Source organism: Vulpes vulpes, chromosome 6, assembly GCF_048418805.1.
Source record: "Vulpes vulpes isolate BD-2025 chromosome 6, VulVul3, whole genome shotgun sequence".
Lineage (NCBI taxonomy): Eukaryota > Metazoa > Chordata > Mammalia > Carnivora > Canidae > Vulpes > Vulpes vulpes.
This window is the reverse complement of record NC_132785.1, coordinates 74,958,815-74,979,180: the sequence shown is the minus strand read 5'-3', so window position 1 is coordinate 74,979,180 and position 20,366 is coordinate 74,958,815. Positions and strand designations below refer to the sequence as shown.

Here is a 20,366-nt window from a genome sequence, read left to right as displayed (position 1 = left end):
TTCAAATTCTTCCTCAGTCCCAGTCCCTTCAGTCCTTCCAGAGAAAACAATGATCACTAACATTTTACTCCATATATGTATTATGTTTCTTAAATTTACATGAGTAAAAGAAAGATTATTTCATAAATGGTATTGAGAATACTGTTAAAAAATGCCCTGGCTTTAGCCAATAGTTAATTATAAGCCAAATTTCTTACAAATTTTGAACCAAAGGATACAACTGTTTGTTATCCCTTAATATTTTTTTATCCTTTTTTAAATCCATATTAGAATCAGTTCTTATCCTAAAAATAAATTCCTAATGCTATTGTTTAATCTACCTATTAGAAATCATAAAAAACTAAGGTGCCTGTGTGGCTCAGTGGTTGAGCCTTTGGCTCAGGTCCTAGAATCAAGTCCCACATCAGGCTCCCTGTGGGGAGCCTGCTTCTCCCTCTGCCTGTCTCTGCACGTGTCTCCCATGAATAAATAAATAAATTCTTTTTTAAAAAAAAGAAATGAAATCATAAAAAAACTAAAAGAAAAAAATTTTAAATAAAGAATATATGGTAAGCCAAAAGTTCATTAGCATTTCTTGCCACCCAAAAAGTAGAAAGCATGACTAACAAAATGATACCATTCATTAAATTACCTCAAATTTTAGCTTCTTTAACTTACTAAGAAACCATTTATATGAATAATGTTAAGAAAATGTTATCCTCCCAAAAAGTCCTAAATTCAATATAGACTGAATTCTTTTCATTAATCATTCTAACATATAAACTACCTAAGTGAACTACTATATCAAATAAAAGAAAGCAATGATCTCTACCTGAGATAATTATACATTATAAGCTTTTTTAGGATGATCAAACTTTCTAAAATTATTTACAAAAAAAAATAGTATGGAATTCACCAGTGTGTTTTATCAAGGAATGCTTCAGATAGGTCTTAAAAGAAACAATAAGGGACGCCTGGGTGGCTCAGTGGTTGATCATCTGCCTTCAGCTGAGGGCATGATCCCGGAGTCCAGGGATTGAATCCCACATCAGGCTCCCTGCATGGAGCCTGTTTCTCCCTCTGCCTATGTCTGCCTTTCTCCTTCTGTGTCTCTCATGAATAAATAGACAAAATCAAGAAAGAAAAAAGAAAAGAAAAGAAAAGAAAAGAAAAGAAAAGAAAAGAAAAGAAAAGAAAAGAAAAGAAAAGAAAAGGAAAGAAAAAAAAGGAAAGAAAGGAAGGAAGGAAGAAAAGAAAAGAAATAAATAAGAATAGAGAAGCATACAAAGCAGGATGAAAAGTATAGGCAGATTATAAACTAAACAATGTCCACTCTGATATATCAGGCTGGATCAGAAGAGTCATGTTATAATAATAAAAGAGAACACTTTATTAATTATACCCCACTTTGTTCCAGAAGGTTTAAACTTCTAAGTAGATATTAAAATGTGACCAGACAGCCTAAAATAAAAACTGAGACAAGATGAGACACATAAGTATGTATCAAAATAAAAACCAGAAACCCACCTTCCATAGAATGGAATTCTTGCTTTGGTAGCATTCTGTTTTAGTTGGTCAAAAGCTCCTATAAGATAAAGAGTTAATGAGTCCTCAAACTTAAAAATAAAAATTACAGAGAAGTTTTCAAATTTCAACACATTACCTGCTCTGAATGTGTCTGCACATATCAAACAGGTCTTCCAACCTTTCCTCTGGTAATAATATGCTAACTGGGAAAGAAATATTTTAAAAATACAACATTAGTAACTACAAATTATTATGCACATAATTTTTGTTTACCTTTGTTATTACTTAAAGATTAAAATAAACTCACATTCTCTTGAAAGTAATATTATTACACTGTTTTAAGTTTTTACTTGAATTCTAATTAGTTAACAAATAGTATTACACTAGTTTCAGGTGTAACATATAGTGATTCAATATTTTCATACATCACCTGGTACTCATTACAGCAAGTGCCCTCCTTAATCCCCATCACTTGTTTGACCCATCCCCTCCCCCGCCCCCACTTCTCTGATAGAACAACCAGGTTGTTCTCTATAGTTAAGAATCTATTTCTTGGTTTGTGTCTTTTTTATCCCTTTTGCTCATCTGGTTTCTTAAATTCCATATATGAATGAAATTATATGGTATTTGTCTTTCTCTGACTTATTTGACTCAGCATAATACTCCATGTCGTAGCAAATGGCAAGATTTCATTCTTTTTAATGGCTAAATAATATTCCCGTGTGAGTGTGTAAATGTTTTTGGATCTTGTCAAACTCGTGGTGGAGATACAAGTTTCTAGTTTTCACTGGAAAGCTCAAATTTTATCACTGGCCACAATATTTATTATTTGCCTTAAAGTGACAGGCTCACTTTACTTGAAAATCTTTTTCAAGTCTGAATTACACAGATTATCTGTTTGTTCACATAAAAATGGTGTTTAATGGCTGAAGAATATTCCTAGGAAAAAATAGTATTTTCCTAGATTCAAGTTAAAGTTACACACCTCTCATTACTTTTTTTTTTTTTTTCTTTTTAGAGAGAGAGAATGCACATGCAGGGGGATGGTGGGGAGAGAGAGAGAGAGAATCTTAAGCAAGCTCCATGCCCAGGGCAGGGCCTGACAAAAGGCTCAATCTTATGACCTGAGCCAAAATCAAGAGTCGGAGACTTAACCAACTGAACCACCCAGGTGCTCCCAGTATTACATTTTTGAATACAGCAAATATGTTAAAAAGCTTAAGTGCTAACTGCCATCTAGTAACATTCAAAGGATATAAAATGATCAAGCAATACATGACCATAGTGAAAAATGTATAATATTCATGTTAATTAAGTAAAAAGAAACAATAACATAACCCTCTAAGAAATTATGTTTTTCTCTTTTTTTCTAAGTTATAACATAGTTGAGGCTTGTGAAACAAAATCTGGTAAGAAGCTTGAGGCATCCAATTCTGGAGAAAGAGATGGTATAACGAATTAAAAATTAGTAAAAGGATATGCAAATGAAGATCTGGATTATGTTGGGCAAGACACTGGAAAAAGGGAGCCTTGAACCACAGGAGATAAGGTAAGCTTTCCATGTTCTCTTCTCCAAAAATCATACGCTCACTTCTTTAAAGGACAGAAACAATCTCTTTGGTAAAAGAAATAGCACAATTATGTAAAAGTCTGCCATTCTTACAAAAAACAATCACAAGGGAGACTCTGGGATTCTTTCTTTTTATTGTAAAAAAAGCTATTACAAAAACATAACAGATATACTGAAAAACACAAAACTGTAAAGCAACAATACTACCGTGGCTTTAACATATAATTTGATTTATACAAACATATCTTCTCTATGACTTTTTTTAAAACTAAGTATAATTTACCTTTGAACATGTTGTTGTTTTACCACTCCCTTGCAATCCAACAAACATGATCACATTCTGTTTTCCTTTAGTCGGTGTCCATGCTTTAACTCCAGGGTCTACAAGCTATGTACCAAAAATAAAATAAAAAATAAAATCAGGTTAACATATGCTTACATTCAAAACCCCTTTCTCCACAACTTCTAAATTGTAAAAATAATTTAAAGACATTTTAGTATAAAAGACCACCATAATCCTACCATTCTACTACATGTTTACTATTTCCCTTTGTACACACACAGTGAAATATAAGAATATAAAATAATGTATCGCAAAGTCATAAGCAAGCCTATACTCCCAAACCCAATTCAGAGAAGGGTCTCAAGACATTTTTTTAGAACAAGCTGGAGTGTGAATAGTGAGACCAAGTTTGAGAGGAGCAATCCACATCAGCACTGCAGAAATATAAAAATGTATGTGCAGACCACTCTATGAACTTTTAAAGTTTTAGTAATGACATTAAAGAAAGTGAAAATAAAAAAAAAGAAAGTGAAAATAAGTCATGTTAATACTTTATTTAACCCAGTATATTAAAATGTTATCATTTCAACATGTAACCTACATTTAAAAATGAGATATTTTATATTCCCTTTTCCCATATCAAGTCTTCAAATTTGGTATCTATTTCATACTTATAGCACATCTCAATGTATAATTTGCTAACCACATTATAAGTGCTCAATAACTACACGGGGCTAGCTGCTACCACCCTGGGACAATACCTATCTTCATGTTCAATGAATTTTTATGTATAAGCAAAACTACAAATTACATGGGAAAGACTTTCCAGGTCAGTCAGATGTCAAGTTCTCCAATGCCAAAGACCTACTATTCTATAAAGTTACTATATTTAGAGGGCTAGTAAAAAATAACCACCAATTCCATGAGTCAGTAGGAAATTAAGGTTTGTATATGGACAGCCCACAAACTAATAAGCATGAAGCCTTTTTAAAGTTCATTTAAAAAAATAATTCATTTGCAGGTCAGTTGTTTAGAGCAGACAGCACATATCTCCACATGATAATAAAGCCATAATTGCAGTTAATCTCCTAAACCAGAGACCAGCAAACTACATATGAATAAAGTTTTTATGCAACATAGCCATGCCCATTCATTTACTACTTCTATACTACAACAGCAGAGCTAGGTAGCTGCAACAGAAATCATATGGCCCACAAAGCCTAAACTATCTAGTCCTTAAGAGAAAGTTTTTAGAGCTCATGACAGACCATACCATAAAGATCACATAGTCCGTTATTATAACTGAATTTCAAGGAAAGCCATGAGAAGGGAGGAAAAGAGAACACATTTTGTCATCTCTTTCCAAGACGCAGGCTTAGCCTTAAGGAAACTTCTGAAATAGGCAAAATCTATCTTAAACATAAATCCACTCTCCCTCCCTTAGATCCTTTCAGAACATTCATGCTACCCTCCATTCACCTCCATTCTCAGTATCTTACAGCAGAAGGACTCACCTCTCTATGAACCTAAATTCGGAACTTCTGTATTTTAGTGACTATTTTACAAACCTAACTCCTATTCCTTCTGCACTCTAGAACAGCAGTACTTTTCAGTTTCAGGACGCCTTTCCTTCTGTATTTTTTTAAACGATTCTATTTATTTATTTGAAAAAGAGAACATAAGCTGTGAGGAGAGGCAGAGGGAGATACAGACTCCCCGCTGAGCAGGGAGCCTGGTGTGGGGCTCAATCCCAGGACTCTGAGATCATGACCTGAATCAAAGGCAGATGCTTCTACCAACTGAGCCACCCAGGTGTCCAGGACTCCTTTGTAATTATAGTAGTTTTTAAGATTAGTCGCAATATAGAATCTGAAACCATATAAACTTTCATATTTCATTACATTAAAATCTGTTATTCTATCTTGCACTTTGAATGGATCTTATGCTGGTGCATGATTTTATGAAATCATATATTAGTCACTCACACGTTTCACTAAACATCAAAAAAATTATTTATCAATACTGATCTCATCAGAAATGTTTTGGGATCTTGTCAAACTCATGGTGGGGATACAAGTTTCTAGTTTTCAGTGGAAAGCTCAAATTTTATCACTGGCCACAATATTATTATTTGCCTTAAAGTGACAGGCTCACTTTACTTGAAGATCTTATTCAAGTCTGATTATCTGTTTGTTCACATAAATATGGTGTTCTATAAAAGAAGCAGCTAGCTCAGCTTGCAATCAAATAAGCACATATGTGCCTTCCTCAAGACAACCATCAAATTTCAATATGCAGCAAAAAAGCATTCTATATACTTCTTGTTTCATCCCACAAAATCGTAGACATGTATACTCAAGGGTTAAGATTTAATACAACTAATAACTTCTGCTCCATCAAGGGCGTTCTTAAGTAAAACTGGCTTTTTTTTTTTTCCCTGCAAGGGTGTAGTAGTAAAGAGTACAATGTCTCCTAGTGCAGTTTGGTACTACTGTCTTGATTCATGCTAGGGAGTTTTGCCCACCATTGCTTTTGCATTATTAGTGCAAATATCAAACAATAAAAAAGGCAGGAAAGGCAAATAATGTCTTAGTATTATTATGAAAAGTTTTAACCTTGCTTTTGCACATTACTGCTCTAGACCATATGCTTCTGAGTATAGGGACCAGTCTAATTTATCTCTGCTATCAGCAGCATATAATAAAGCAGACACTCAGTAAATTGTCTAGAATAAATGCTTCTTAACAAAGCAGTTAATGCACCAGAATTGCCTAGAGGTGCCAAACCCTAAAAATAGAAATTTTCACTCATCCTGCGCTGATCAGGGGCTACATGAAAAGCAAACTGGAAATAACGTGAAGAGTCCTACAAGGAGTTTGCAGGTCAGACCTATCTCTGCCACTAACTAGCTATTTAATTTTTCTCAACTTCAAACTGAGAAGTATGACTAGATAAATTCTCTGACCTCTTTTAGGTCTTTATTTCTTTTTTTATTAAGTACTCTACAAGACTACATTAAATGACATAACCATCTGAGATACTAGACTTTTTCAAAGTATCAATCAGCTCCCCTGAAACCAAAGGAGTAAACTATTCACACAATAAATGGAAAAATACCAGTAGACTACTAGCAGACATATGTTGCCCTACAAAAAATTTTTTTAGTTCCTTCCCTTTTTTTCCCTTACCACTGGACTCATACATATTTTTTAAAGCTAATATTTCTACCACAATTTTCATGACCCAGCAGCAATATCAGTTCTAAGGGATACAAGGCAATAGGCTCTACTTACTACTTGCAAAATAAAATTTCACTAATTGCTCATAATCTAGGCAAGAATCAGGGTATTTGGTCTTTTCAAAGGGAATTCTGTACACAATGAACAAACAGTTCAGGAAAGAACACTTGTCAAGAATGACTTTCTGTACAAAAGGAGAACCTTCAAAAAGCAAAACCTGATATTAAAGAGAATAAACTCAAGGTAGGCCCTCCGATAATAATTCATCTGTAGTCAAGTTTTACTTTTGTAACCTGGCTTTGGGAATTTTTATGGGAGTAGTACTGGCCTATCATATCTATACTCAGAACTTTGTATTCAGAAAAGTCTATAATAAAAATAGGCCCTTTAGGAAAAGTTTATAACCCTTGAATTAATATTTTTTAATACAGATGAATATTCTATAAAAACATAAAAAAGTATTCTGAAATAGTATTCCTGTTGCAGGACTAGTGTATTTTTACTCACTGGAGTCTACAGAGAATCATAGCACAATCCTGATATACTTTTACCTTCACCAGTTCTTTAAACACAGCATGCTGAATCATTTTTCTTTTGTTAAGACCAGATGCCATCTCTTCAAGATCAATAGCAGACCTTTGTAGTGATGGTTTTTGTGGGTGGGAGAGAGAAAAGCCAGTTAAGACACTCTGAAAAGAATGCTGCTCCAAAGAATGTAAAAATATTCGATCATTCACACTAATAGTCTTCTGATTGAGGTGCATATAAAGAATTTACCATGAAATATTAGACGTAAGACCTTGGTTAGTTTTAAGTTTTCAAGGCTTTCTTTTGAAAGTCTAAATATTAATTTGTCCTTGTATCACTGCAAAGTATTTATTTATTTTTACAGCATATGTATTTTATGCATCTTTACACACAGCAAAAAAATAGGATTACTTTCTCTAGTTTTAAATGTTTAAATGCTAGTAGTTAGGTATTTATTACCCAGTCTAACAGTACAAAAAGGAGAAATAGCCTGAACATGACAAGGGCTAGGATTCAAGCAGTTAATTAAGGTGCCTGTGTTACTCTATGTGCCCTGCCCCAGTCAGTACCTCTCCCAAAGAATACAATAACTGAAATGACACATCATATTCATTCATTCAAATATGGACAGAAAAGCCATAAAGAGAACAAGAATGAATACAATTCTCCAATAATGAAGGAGGCTGATTAATGTCACCTTAGACCTGAAGAGGATAAAAAGGTACTTTTCTATGAAGAACTGTTAAAAGGCTTTTATATTAAAACACTATACTGCATATGATTAAATCCATCCAAAAAGAAGAGTAGTAAAATGGAAAGAAATCCATAATTAAATGAAAGCCACATGTAGTTTATTCTTTGAAACATCATTATGGAAATATACTATATAAACACAGTCGTGCAACATGAGTTCTATTCCTTTCAAATGCTGTATAGCAGAAACTTTCATGATATAGCAGACTTTTCTAATTAGCTCTTCATCCCAGTAAACTAAGTTTAGTTTGCCTGTTTTTTACCTGGTTAATTTAACTTACTTTACATTTTCTCTTAGTTGCTTCACTAGTTTAATATTAACATCTGCTTCCAGTAATGCTGTACATACTTCTTTTAGCATGGCATTTAATACCTGCAAATAAATACATAAAAATTCAACACTCCCAGTGTATCATTTCGATTGTATAAAAATAATGGCTAAAAATAATAATAATAATAATAATAATAATAATAATAATAATGGCTGATCAGTCATCATATACTACCATAGCTTAATAAAAACAATACTACCCTGCTAGAGAAAAAAATTTTTCAATTAGCCTCAGAGAGGTAATCTTATCAAATGTCTAATCATTTTATCAAAGTAAGATCTTACACTTAGTTTTATTTAGCCATGTATTATCACAATTTTATTCCTATATTGAAGTAACAATAGTAAAGGCAATATGCAAGCCAAAGAAAGTTATTACACAATGGATGTTACCATTGAACACCTTCTGTTGCTGATACACAGCACTTTATATTCACAATATCTGCTTAATTTGACTACCAGGAGAAAATTAACAAAAGAAAATGACCTGGTCTGACCTAGCAGTCTTACTATTTCCACTCAGAGCAGAAGAACAAAGTTGAAAAGAAAACTATCCTCCCTTAATAACTATCATCACATATTTGCTGAGTTATAAGGTACTTTGGTGTTTTTTTTTTAAGATTTTATTTATTTATTCATGAGAGATGCAGATAGAGAGGCAGAGACAAAGCAGAGGGGAGGGCAGGCTCCCCCCAGGATCATGCCCTGAGCCAAAGGCAGATGCTCAACCACTGAGCCACCCAGGTGCCCCGGGACTTTGGTTAAAAGGTCATAAAGTCTTAAAAAAAAAAAAAAAAAAAAAAAGATGAGGCTTCTGTTGCTCATGTAAGTCAGTATTTACACATTAAATTGTAAGCTCCATGACAGCAGGGATTTTAGTCTGTTTTGTCACTGCTGTATCCCTGGTGCCAGCAAAAAGTCTGCAAAATGTAGGCCCTCAGGTACCTGGCTGGCTCAGTCAGTAATAGCATGTGAATCTTGATCTCTGGGTTATGAGTTCAAGTCCCACACTGGGTATTGAGGTTACTCAAAAATAAAATCGTTAAAAAAAAAAAAAATGTAGGCCCTGGAATATTTCTTGAATAATTTCCATCTTCAACTCACTTCATACATGCTACAGAAGTTTATCAGATCTATCTCTCCTTAAAGGGGTCTGACAAAAACTGATTTTTCATTAGAGGGATTTCTTCTTGTTAATTCCCTAGCAGCACAGTACTAAGAGCAGAGAAGTTGCCAATTCAAGCAACAGCTATTACTCTATTTCCCACCAAGTTCTTCTCCCTGGTTTCTTTTTTCTCTACTATAAACATAAACAGCATAAGGGTTATACAATAGGAAGAAACTGGAAAGCTGTTGTTTTATTTATCCTGAATTCCAAAGACTATACAATGGCTTAAGCTATGATTTATCAATTAATAATAATTATTAGAAAAAGCCCTGGATAGGGAATTAGAAAAAAAGATACTAATCCTGGTTCTTCTGATAAATAAACGTGTGAAACTGACTTTTCTTGTTGCTGTTAACTGAGAGGCTGGACTAACTGAACTCAAAGATGGTCCCAAAATTATTAAATTCCTTTAGCTTGTTAAAAATATTGATACAAATTCTGCATTATTTTTTTCAGTAAGCACTAAGTAATGTACAGAACTGCTGAATCACTGTACTGTACACCTGAAATTAATATAGCACTGTATGTTAACTACACTGGAATAACATTTTTTTTTTTAATTAAAAAAAAATTCTGGGATCCCTGGGTGGCGCAGCGGTTCAGCCCGTGCCTTTGGCCCAGGGCGCGATCCTGGAGACCCGGGATCGAATCCCACATCAGGCTCCCGGTGCATGGAGCCTGCTTCTCCCTCCGCCTGTGTCTCTGGCTCTCTCTCTCTCTCTCTCTGTGACTATCATAAATAAATAAATAAAAAATTAAAAAAAAAAAATTCTTTCTCCAGACCTCCAAGTTAGAAAGTACTTTTTTTTTCCTTAGAGAGAGAGAGAGAAGAGTGGGGAGGGCAGAGGGAGAGAGAGAATCCCAAGCAGGCCCCACACCCAGCATAGAGCCTGACACAGGGCTTAATCTCATGACCTTAACATCATGACCTGAGCTGAAATCAAGAGTCAGATGCTTAACCAACTGAGCCACCCAGAAGTCCCTAGAAAGTACTTTTAACTATTATTTCATTTGATCCTTAAAACCATCTTGTAAAAAAAAAAAAAACCATCTTGTAAGGTAGTCTATTTTCTAATTTTACACATTAAGAAATCCCAAGTTGACTTGCCCAAATTTCTATTACAAGCTACTAAGTGGGTTGCTAAACAAGGTCTTCTAAAACCAATTACAGTACTATCCCATTAGAACCACAAAATATAAAGTATACTTGTGGACTCTCAACTTTTTCAATTGACAAATCATTAAGATACTAGATTTTGGGGGGAAAAAATGACAGAAAGAAATATTTTATTTTTTTCAGAAAGAAATATATATGTATATATATATTAAAGATTTAATTTATTTATTCATGAGAATACACAGAGAGGAGAGAGAGAGAGAGAGAGAGAGAGAGAGAGGCAGAGACACAGACAGAGGGAGAAGCAGGCTCCATGCAGGCAGCCCGACGTAGGACTCGATCCCAGGTCTCCAGGATCACGCCCTGTGCTGAAGGCAGCGCTAAACTGCTGAGCCACCCGGGCTGCCCAGAAAGAAATATTTTAAATTTAAAACAAGAAAGCCAGGAGGAAGAGTATTTCAGATACCATATAAGGAGTCAGCTTGCAAAATCTAAACAAAACAAAACTGAGTGAAGATTTCAGAGAAAATGAATCAAAGTAGACAACATGAAGATACTAGCCTTTTATGAGAGTGCTAAATAAAAGTGAAGGAGAAAAATGTGAGATGCCTACACATGCCTACTCAAAAAGTAAGAAGCAGGACACTGGCATTTTAGGCCTATGTCTAGAGAGAAAGCAAAAGTATATCTCCGTATCTAAGGCATTTTCAGAACATAAAATTTATGTCATTTTTACATGTTAGTTAAGATTCAGGGCTTTTCCTCGGTGTCCATTGAAAGATGAATGGATAAAGAAGATGTGGTTTATGTATACAATGGAATATTACTCAGCCATTAGAAACGACAAATACCCACCATTTGCTTCAACGTGGATGGAACTGGAGGGTATTATGCTGAGTGAAGTAAGTCAAACGGAGAAGGACAAACAGTATGTTCTCATTCATTTGGGGAATATAAATAATAGTGAAAGGGAATATAAAGGAAGGGAAAAGAAATGTGTGGGAAATATCAGGAAGGGAGACAGAACATAAAGACTCCTAACTCTGGGAAACGAACTAGGGGTGGTGGAAGGGGAGGAGGGCGGGGGGTGGAGGGGAATGAGTGACGGGCACTGAGGCAGACACTTGACGGGATGAGCACTGGGTGTTATTCTGTATGTTGGTAAATTGAACACCAATAAAAATTAATTTATAAAAAAAAAAAAGATTCAGGGCTTTTTTTGTTTCCTTTTTCATAATTCTTTATAGAAAGCTAAACAGTAACATGGTTAACTCAATAAAAAACACTAGTTTTATCAAGTTTTAAGTTTTTACCTAGTTATTAAATCTACATCCAAACAAATATAAATGTAGAGATTACTAAAAATTTATCTCCCCAGTGCTAGTAATGATGTGCAATCACGTATCTTTCACACATTTTTACATACCTCTTCATTGATAATGGTGGCATTGCTCAATGAGCGTAATGCTGATGTTATTTTTCTTCCAAGGTCTGCTAGTACCATCTTGAAGGCTTTAAGATGTGATTACAAGAAAATCTAGAAGGAAAAAAATTAAAATAAAACATTTGAAAATAATCAATACCAGTTCCCATAATTGAAGACTTCTAAAGAAGAGGGTTTGAGTTCAAATTAAAGTACTTTAATGTTTAGATACTATAACTGCAACTTATATAACCTCAACCTGCAGTTTCAATATAGGCATGTCCAAAAGCTAAAACTACCACTTGATTATGATGCCTTATGTTTGAATACCTAACTGGAATATTCTATACAAATTGGCAAATTTAATAGATCAGATAATAATATGCTTTGAGGAAATATTGATATAACCTCAAAGCTGGACATGAATGTGAACATGGACATTTTGGACATACATGTGAATATGAATAAGAGAAGGAAAAAAGTGAAATCTCCACTCAGAATTATTGTCTAATTTATCACATTAAAGAACTTTGTAAACTATTTTGATTCATGCTCTAAGCCAAAAAAAAGTTTTAAGTAATCAGACACTTCACTTTTCATACATATTACATTATGTATGGTTTACTCTTCCAATCACCAAGGAAAGGAGTATATTACTAATTTTCCTAATTTAAAGCTGTTCTTGACTACCCAACCCTTAAAACAAGAGAACCTCAAAGGCCCTTTCTAGCTCTAAAATGTTATGGATTTAATAAAGTATGTAGATGTACCTACTACATCTAAGTCCTTGTACCATACAAGGAGTATGGGTGGTGAGCAAGCAAATATGACACATAGTCCCTGGCCTCACATTGCTTATCTACTAACTGGCAAGACAAGGTACATGAATGTGCAGCAAAATAAATACTAAGAGAATTCCTTTTGCCTAACCGCCTTCAAACTGGGCCATCAGCTTCTTCCTACCTTCAGGCTCAAACAAAATATCAGCTCTTCCTAAGGTCTCAAGCCTGCCAGTCTTCAAAATGGAACTACACCATTCCCTCAGCTCTCCTGGGTCTCCCAAATTGCCAAGATGGAGGATCTTGGAATTTGTCAGCCTCCATGATCACATGAACCAATTCCTTGTAATAAATTTTTTATAAATGTGTGTATCCTCTTGTTCTGCTTTTGTGGAGACCCTTGACTAATAACAGTTATGTACCAGTTTGAAGCTAACAATAAAACTTTATGATCAACTGCCAATGATTACTTCTGTAAAAATTCAGAGAAAGAAAAAACAGGCTCAAGTAGACAGAACAGGCTTTACAGAGAAGTCTGAATATGAATTTGATCCTGAAATATAAGTAGAACGTGGATAGGTGGAGAAGACGACAAAAAGGATTTTGAAGAAGATGATATTGCATTAGCAGAAATGGAGACATAGAAAAGCCTGGGACATATTATACCTTACATACACATTACGTATGGACTTAGAGATGATCAAGTATGTATTATTTGGGAGACAGTAAATAAAATATTCTAGGCAGAACAGTGGGCTATCTAATTAAAAGGAAATACAGGTTGTAAAGAGCTCTGAAACCAAGTTAAGTATCAATTGTCTGGTATAAGCAAAACCAGCAGAAAAGCTCATTGTTCAAAATGATTTTAATAACTCTTCCAAGTTAACCTAATTTAGTAAACTAAAATAATCTACACTAGATTCCTATATAGAAAGTATGTAGGAGATTAAAAATAAGAGAAACAGAAGGACAAAACTGCTGACTCATTCAACATAGAAAAAGAGGGGATGAGGAGAGTCAGAAGCAGGAAAGTAAATGCACTCAAGGACCTATCACTGATAAAGAGATGTTTCAGGCTAAAGTCTAAATTAAACACTACAGTGCTCGCTTCGGCAGCACATATACTAAATTAAACACTACACTTCTACTCAGGCAAAACTAGGTAATTTAGAACCTAAAAAATTACTATCAACACTTGATAGAATTGAAAAAAAATATGCTTACCATAAATTGTTTATAGTTACATGGTTACTTCACCCGAAAGATGAACTACTTCCAGCACTTTTCTTTCTTATCCCGTACTCATTATACTAAATTATTATTGCTTAAGTAAATATTCTTGAGGTAAAAAATAAGAGTTAGATGTCTCAGTTCATCTCCTTTACCACTGTGTTACCAAGAGCAATACAATCCTAATTATGACACCATAATTTACTGTTAGAGATCCTGTCATAAACACATCACCCTCCATTTTAAAAAGCTATACTAGTTAACTCTTAAAAATAAACCTATTTTCCCACATTTACCAGATCCTTTATTTTTTTTTAATATATTTATTTATTTTATTTACTTATGATAGTCACAGAGAGAGAGAGAGGCAGAGACATAGGCAGAGGGAGAAGCAGGCTCCATGCACCGGGAGCCCGACGTGGGACTCGATCCCGGGTCTCCAGGATCGCGCCCTGGGCCAAAGGCAGGCGCTAAACCGCTGCGCCACCCAGGTATCCCTTACCAGATCCTTTTTTTTTTTTTTTTTTTTTATGATAGTCACAGAGAGAGAGAGAGAGAGGCAGAGACACAGGCTGAGGAAGAAGCAGGCTCCATGCACCGGGAGCCTGATGTGCGATTCGATCCCGGGTCTCCAGGATCGCGCCCTGGGCCAAAGGCAAGCGCCAAACCGTTGCGCCACCCAGGGATCCCCTAGATTTTAGGAATAAAGCAAGACAGAAACCAAAGTATGAAAGGCCTTACAAATATCTTTTAAGACCACTAATATAAACCAATGAAATTAAAGCAAAGTCAATGACTTAGATAATTGATATTGTACAATTAGTATCCATTTGCCATTACTTATTATAACTTTTTAGAATTTTCCTAAAAAAATTCCAATGCCATTCTTAAAAATTAACTACACCTTGATCTAATATGCACACTAAAATACAAAACATCTTTTTTAATGTTACTAACTAACCCTATTATCTCAAATTGGAGTAATTTACAATTCAAGAACACTTGCTCAAAATTCTCTTGTTCAACTAAAAAGATTAACAGAAGTAAATCAGTGTATACTAGAATTTCACAAAAGAGGACTCTCTACTTAGATGGGGCTGCTGGAAAGGCTGAAGGGTAAATTACTGTATAGTACTTCATACAGTTTAATATCTATTATTTCATTCCACCCTCACAACAATTTTATGATTTAAGCAGGTTAGAGAATGGAGTTCCCTACCAAAAACAAAAACAAAAACAAAATAACTTCCACAGTCCCCTGGCTACACAGTCACAGTTCCTATAGTATGAATGAGGCTTTAAAAAATAGGGCTGAATACCCCTGCTGGCAAACTCTGGGACGAATTGCTGTATTACAAGAGAGGAAATTATATTTTGAAAGCAAAAATGCACACTTCTCTTCATGGAAGAACAGTTGCAATGTCCAGAAAGAACTGATAAGGACATTGCAATCAGGATGTCTAAGGACTGAGCTATGTCCAAATCACATGTTCTAACAGGACTCTAAGAGGAGTTGGATAGTGAGGCAATGGAAACAGGCCCAAGTCTATGGTGCACTGATAAGGTAAGCACAAGGCCAAGTATCATACTTACCTGCTGCAGTGTGAAGTACTGGAAAGAGCATGGGCTTGGGAGTCTGACAGACTTGGATTCAAATCCCAGCTCTGTTACATACTGGCTGTGTTACTTTGGGCAAGTTACTTAATCTCTCTGAGCCTTACTTTCCTCACCTGCAAAATGGAGATAATACCATTATCAAGGTAGTGACCCTGAAGGGATGTTGTGAGGGTTAAATGAGACAATAAGTATAAAACTGTCTGCAAGCGCCTACAATATTAACTCCCTTGCTTTCTTGAATAATACCAACTGGCTCTCCCTATAGTATTATCTGAAGTGTAAGTAAATTGGAAATTTTCTTAACAACTCTACTGAAGTTCTGTCCCACTACCTAGGAGCTACCCCAGGAATCTTTAGTGCCAATTACACATACCTTTAATTCTACTATTCAACATAAGCTGGAGTGTCCAAAAAGCCACTTTCTTCTATATAAATAATTATAAATATTCCTGTCAGAACTTTTTGCCTGGTCTGTGGTTATATAAACAGATCCTAATAACCAGAGATTTCAATGAAAAGCCTTATAAAAAAGTTCTTCTAAGCCCTTCTAAGTCAGTAACTAACTTATTGGGTCAATATTAGACCAAAACACTAAATAAATATATTATTAGTAAATACCTTTAGAAAATTAAATTCTACATTAAATATCTTTCCATAAACTAATCAATAGCCCAAACCAATACTTGCTTTCCTGACTATAATACTAAATAAGAGCATATATATTTAAATTCCATACGGTATATGTATTCATAGTCTAGCATAACAGAAAAGTAAATTTATTTAACAAAGTGGCTTAGACACATTTGCTAAAATTATTATTTCGAAATAACAATATAATGTTAATTATGACTTTTAAATTTATGAATATTTTTTCATTCTGAATCTTTGTCCTCCAAGGAAATAATCCATAATAATTTATGTTTTGTGATTACAGGAGCATACATGTTCATTGTAAAAATCCAAACATTACAGAAATACTAAAGGTAGAAAATATAATTCCCCTAATCTCACACCCTTGTCCCCTGATAACCATCAGTAACAATTTGGTATACGTTCCTATAGATTTTGTTTCCTATGCATATAATTTAGGCAAGTTTTCACAAAAATTATGGTTTGGGAGAGTGAAAAGGAAGCAGTAATGAGGGAAATTCTGTTGTAAATATGCTTGCTAATGCTAAAAACATGCTTAAGTGCAAAAAGCAGAATACAAAACTGCATATAGTATAATCCATTTTTGCCCATGAACAAATATCAAAAAAATAACATTAGCCTCCAGGGAAATATAAATCAAAGGCACAATCAGATATTACTTCACACACACTAGAATGGCTATAGTTAAAAAGACATAACAAATGTTAAGGAAGTAGAGAAATCAGAACCCTCATACAGTGCTGGCAGGAATGTAAAATGGCACATCCACTTGGAAACAGCTTGGCAATTCTTCAAAATGTTAAATATAGAGTTACTGTATATGACCCAGCAATTCCGCTCCTAGGTACATCCAAGAGAAAGTAAGACACACATCCACAAATATCCATAAAATGGAATATGTGATAATAAAAAGCAATGACATACTAATACATGCTACAACGTGGATAAATACTGAAAACATTAGCTACATGAAAGAAACCAGTGACATACTCTATGATTACACTTATATGAAATGTCCAGAAGTAAATCTATAGAAATAGAAAGTGGATTAATAGTTGCTTAGGGCATGGGAGTTGGGGGAAAATGTGGAGTGATTGTTAATGGGTATGGAGTTTCTTCATGGAGTGATTAAAATGTTCTAAAATTGATTGTGGTGATGGTTCACAACTCTGTAAATACACTAAAAACTACTGAATTGTATGCTTTAGGTGAACTGTATGATACGTGAACTTTATTTCAATAAAACTATTAGGAAATAATAATATTTGTCATTTCTGGATGATGAACAACTAGTAATCTTTATTTTTTAATTTATATCGTTTTGTAATTTCCAAATCTTTGGTAATAACTGAGACTATTATTTTTTGAATCAAAGGGAAAATTAATTATTTTTCAAAGTGCTCCCTTGTGAGAATTACAGTGCTATTCTACTGAGGACTGAGATGGAAATGCCACTTGAATTCATTTAGCTATTCATTCATTAAACACCTACTGTGTTCCAGGAATTATTCCAGCATGAGAAAAGTTCTAACTCCAAATCAATAAATTACATCAATTTAACACAGGCAAGACTGCTCTCTTAACTTCAGAAGACAAAAAAAAAAAAAAAAAAAAAAAAAACTTCAGAAGACAAATTATACATCATACTACCACTGACTTATCTGCTTTAATTTTGCACCAAAGGTTATACTCAATTATGTCAAAAAGTATCAGGAAATTCTCTCTTCATTAAAATAATCGGTTTCCAAATTTTAAGACTCCTTTTAGTATTAAAAAAAAAAAAAAACAATACAACATTTCATAGTTTGATAGCAGAAAAGGTATACCAAAAAATCAATTAGCAACAAAGGGTAGTAACTCAAAAACAATGAGAATCATTTAAGATACTTTATTGGCTATCAGATCAATCATAACAAGAATCTTTATGTAAACTGTTACCAAGATTAAAGCAAAGTCAAAAGAATTCCTTGGAAATAGTTTGTCCAGAAATTGATAAAAACATAGACTGAAAACATGGAAGAGGAGGAATATGTTATTTCAGCTACATGTAGCTAACACCTATCAGCTGAAAATTAAATATTCAATCAGAATCTCCAAGGATAGTAAAATCAAAAGATTTCGGGGGAAGCGGCCTCTTCTACATTCTTGATTAGGAGAGTGAAATAAGGCATCTACACTGTGGAAAATTTCACTGGCTATACTGAAGTGCAGCCAGGCTTAATAATCAGTGCATGAAGCAATACTCCTCAAAGGAAACAAGGGAAAGAAAATATCTGTTCCATAATTTAAAAATTAGAGTCAATGTAGCAATACACTGAAGGGAGAAAAACTTGAGAGCAAGGAGGCTACATATACTAATCATACTCCCAAAGTCTAGTGGAGACATATGGGCTTGAGCCAGGGAAGCAGAATGGCTCAAGTCAAGCCCAGACAGCAGAAGCTACTGGACTCAATGACTAAATAGTTGTGGAAAATGAAGGAGAAACAAAAGGCAAAAGTGACTCCCAGGTTTCCAACAGTAACCAGATGGCCAGGGATACCACTAACCAATGAATGGAAGACAAAAAAAAGAAGCTGGTTTGAAAGTTAAAGAGTTAACAGAGTAAAAGTTCAAGAAGTTTTAAGGTTTTGTAATATTGTATTTGTCATGTTCTACCAAATTGAGATTTTGAGCACATCTACTATAATACCTTGTAATGTCCTACTAAAGATGGATACTGAGCACATAGGCATTCATTTTATTATTGTTTTAAAATTGAACATACAAATATTACAAAATTCAGGTAGAAACAAGGAGTAAAACTCATATGTATGATATAATAATGAAAAAAAAAACAGGAAAGTGGAGGTAGTAAATTTGGGTTTGGACCTATTGAATTTGCAGAAACTAAAGAACTATATCACTTATGAGACAAAAGTTACAGGGGAAAAAAAAAAAGTTAGAGAAGCTTGGAAATGTTAGCATACAAAGATAATGGTATGGAAGCCATGGACGTAGATGAAAATTCTCAAGGAGAGCTTGTGAAAGACCATAGGATGGCAAAAAAAAGGGGGTGGGGATAGAAGCCCTTACTAATTCCTTTCACTCTCCAAAGGCATACAGAAGAAAATCAGTTTTGTTTTTAAGCTACCACTTATCTTACTAAATTCCAGTGGCAGGTCTAGAATTTCCAGTTAGGTGGAGTGAGAGGAATAATCTGTTTGAAAGAAGGCTTGGGGAATCCCTGGGTGGCTCGGCGGTTTAGCGCCTGCCTTTGGCCCGGCGCGCGATCCTGGAGTCCCTGGATCGGGTCCCGCGACGGGCTCCCTGCGTGGAGCCTGCTTCTCCCTCTGCCTGTGTCTCTGCCTCTCCCCTTCTCTCTCTATGTCTATCAAAAATATATAAATATTTAAAAAATAAAAAAGAAAGAAGGCTTGAAGATGTTTTTATTAAATTAGAAAATACTAAGTGACCACATGAAAATATCAAGAGAAAGAGTTTTGAGAGACATAATTCCTTTCTCCTTTGGCACCAACATTGCTATATTCTAGGCACTGCACGAAACAGGTCCCCTAATCTTTCATCCCCATAATGAGCTTGTTAGATAGTTGAGGAAACTGAAGCTGGACTGGAATAGCAACTTGCTCAGGGTCCCAAAACTCCCAAGGAGCACTCTCATCTATGTTCCCAGCGCTCTCACAGCTCTTTATACTTTACTAGAGTTTTTCATTACTCATCGTGCTTTAACGTGTATTTATGTGCCTCTCTTTCACTGTACTGTTAGCTCCTCGATGACAAGGTTTGTGTAATTCGTTTCTGTATCCCTATAGATAGGAATAAGTAAATATTCTGTTGAATTAAGCATTATGGAGGAACTAGGTGAGAAGAGCATCAAGAAAGCCAACAGCAGAAAGAGTTTCAAGAAATGGTCAATGGTGAAGTCCTCACTGGCATTGAACTGATACCCCTTATTCATTTACTGGACGCGTACTACACGCAGGACAATGTATTAAGCACAAGGGACACGAGAAAAATAAAATCTGGTACACGCTGAAAGGTTTTCGGAAAAAGTAGCCGCATCTAAAGTCTTGACCGAAAGAGCAAAGCAAAATGTCAGGCCTGTTAATTGCCTACACCTACTTTGGCTCGGGTAAACCTAAAAACAACTTAAAAGGGTCACAGTGCATCTTT

General features: G+C 34.8%; 1 protein-coding gene across 3 annotated transcripts in view; it reads right to left on the bottom strand.

The window, feature by feature from the left end:
* The window catches only part of LOC112935337 (signal recognition particle subunit SRP54), a 64,688-nt gene that overhangs the window by 43,538 nt on the left and 784 nt on the right, over window positions 1-20,366 (bottom strand). For 2 of the 3 annotated variants that reach the window (XM_026019035.2, XM_072761417.1), the window contains exons 2-8: window positions 15,521-15,657; window positions 11,922-12,032; window positions 8,161-8,252; window positions 7,150-7,234; window positions 3,360-3,464; window positions 1,643-1,709; window positions 1,507-1,564 (exon numbers count right to left, since the gene is read on the bottom strand). In XM_026019035.2, coding sequence (XP_025874820.1) covers window positions 1,507-1,564; window positions 1,643-1,709; window positions 3,360-3,464; window positions 7,150-7,234; window positions 8,161-8,252; window positions 11,922-11,999 — 485 coding nt within the window. In that variant the 5' untranslated portion in view covers window positions 12,000-12,032; window positions 15,521-15,657. The remainder of the gene's footprint in view (window positions 1-1,506; window positions 1,565-1,642; window positions 1,710-3,359; window positions 3,465-7,149; window positions 7,235-8,160; window positions 8,253-11,921; window positions 12,033-15,520; window positions 15,658-20,366) is intronic. The other variant, XM_026019036.2, reaches the window with a different exon arrangement.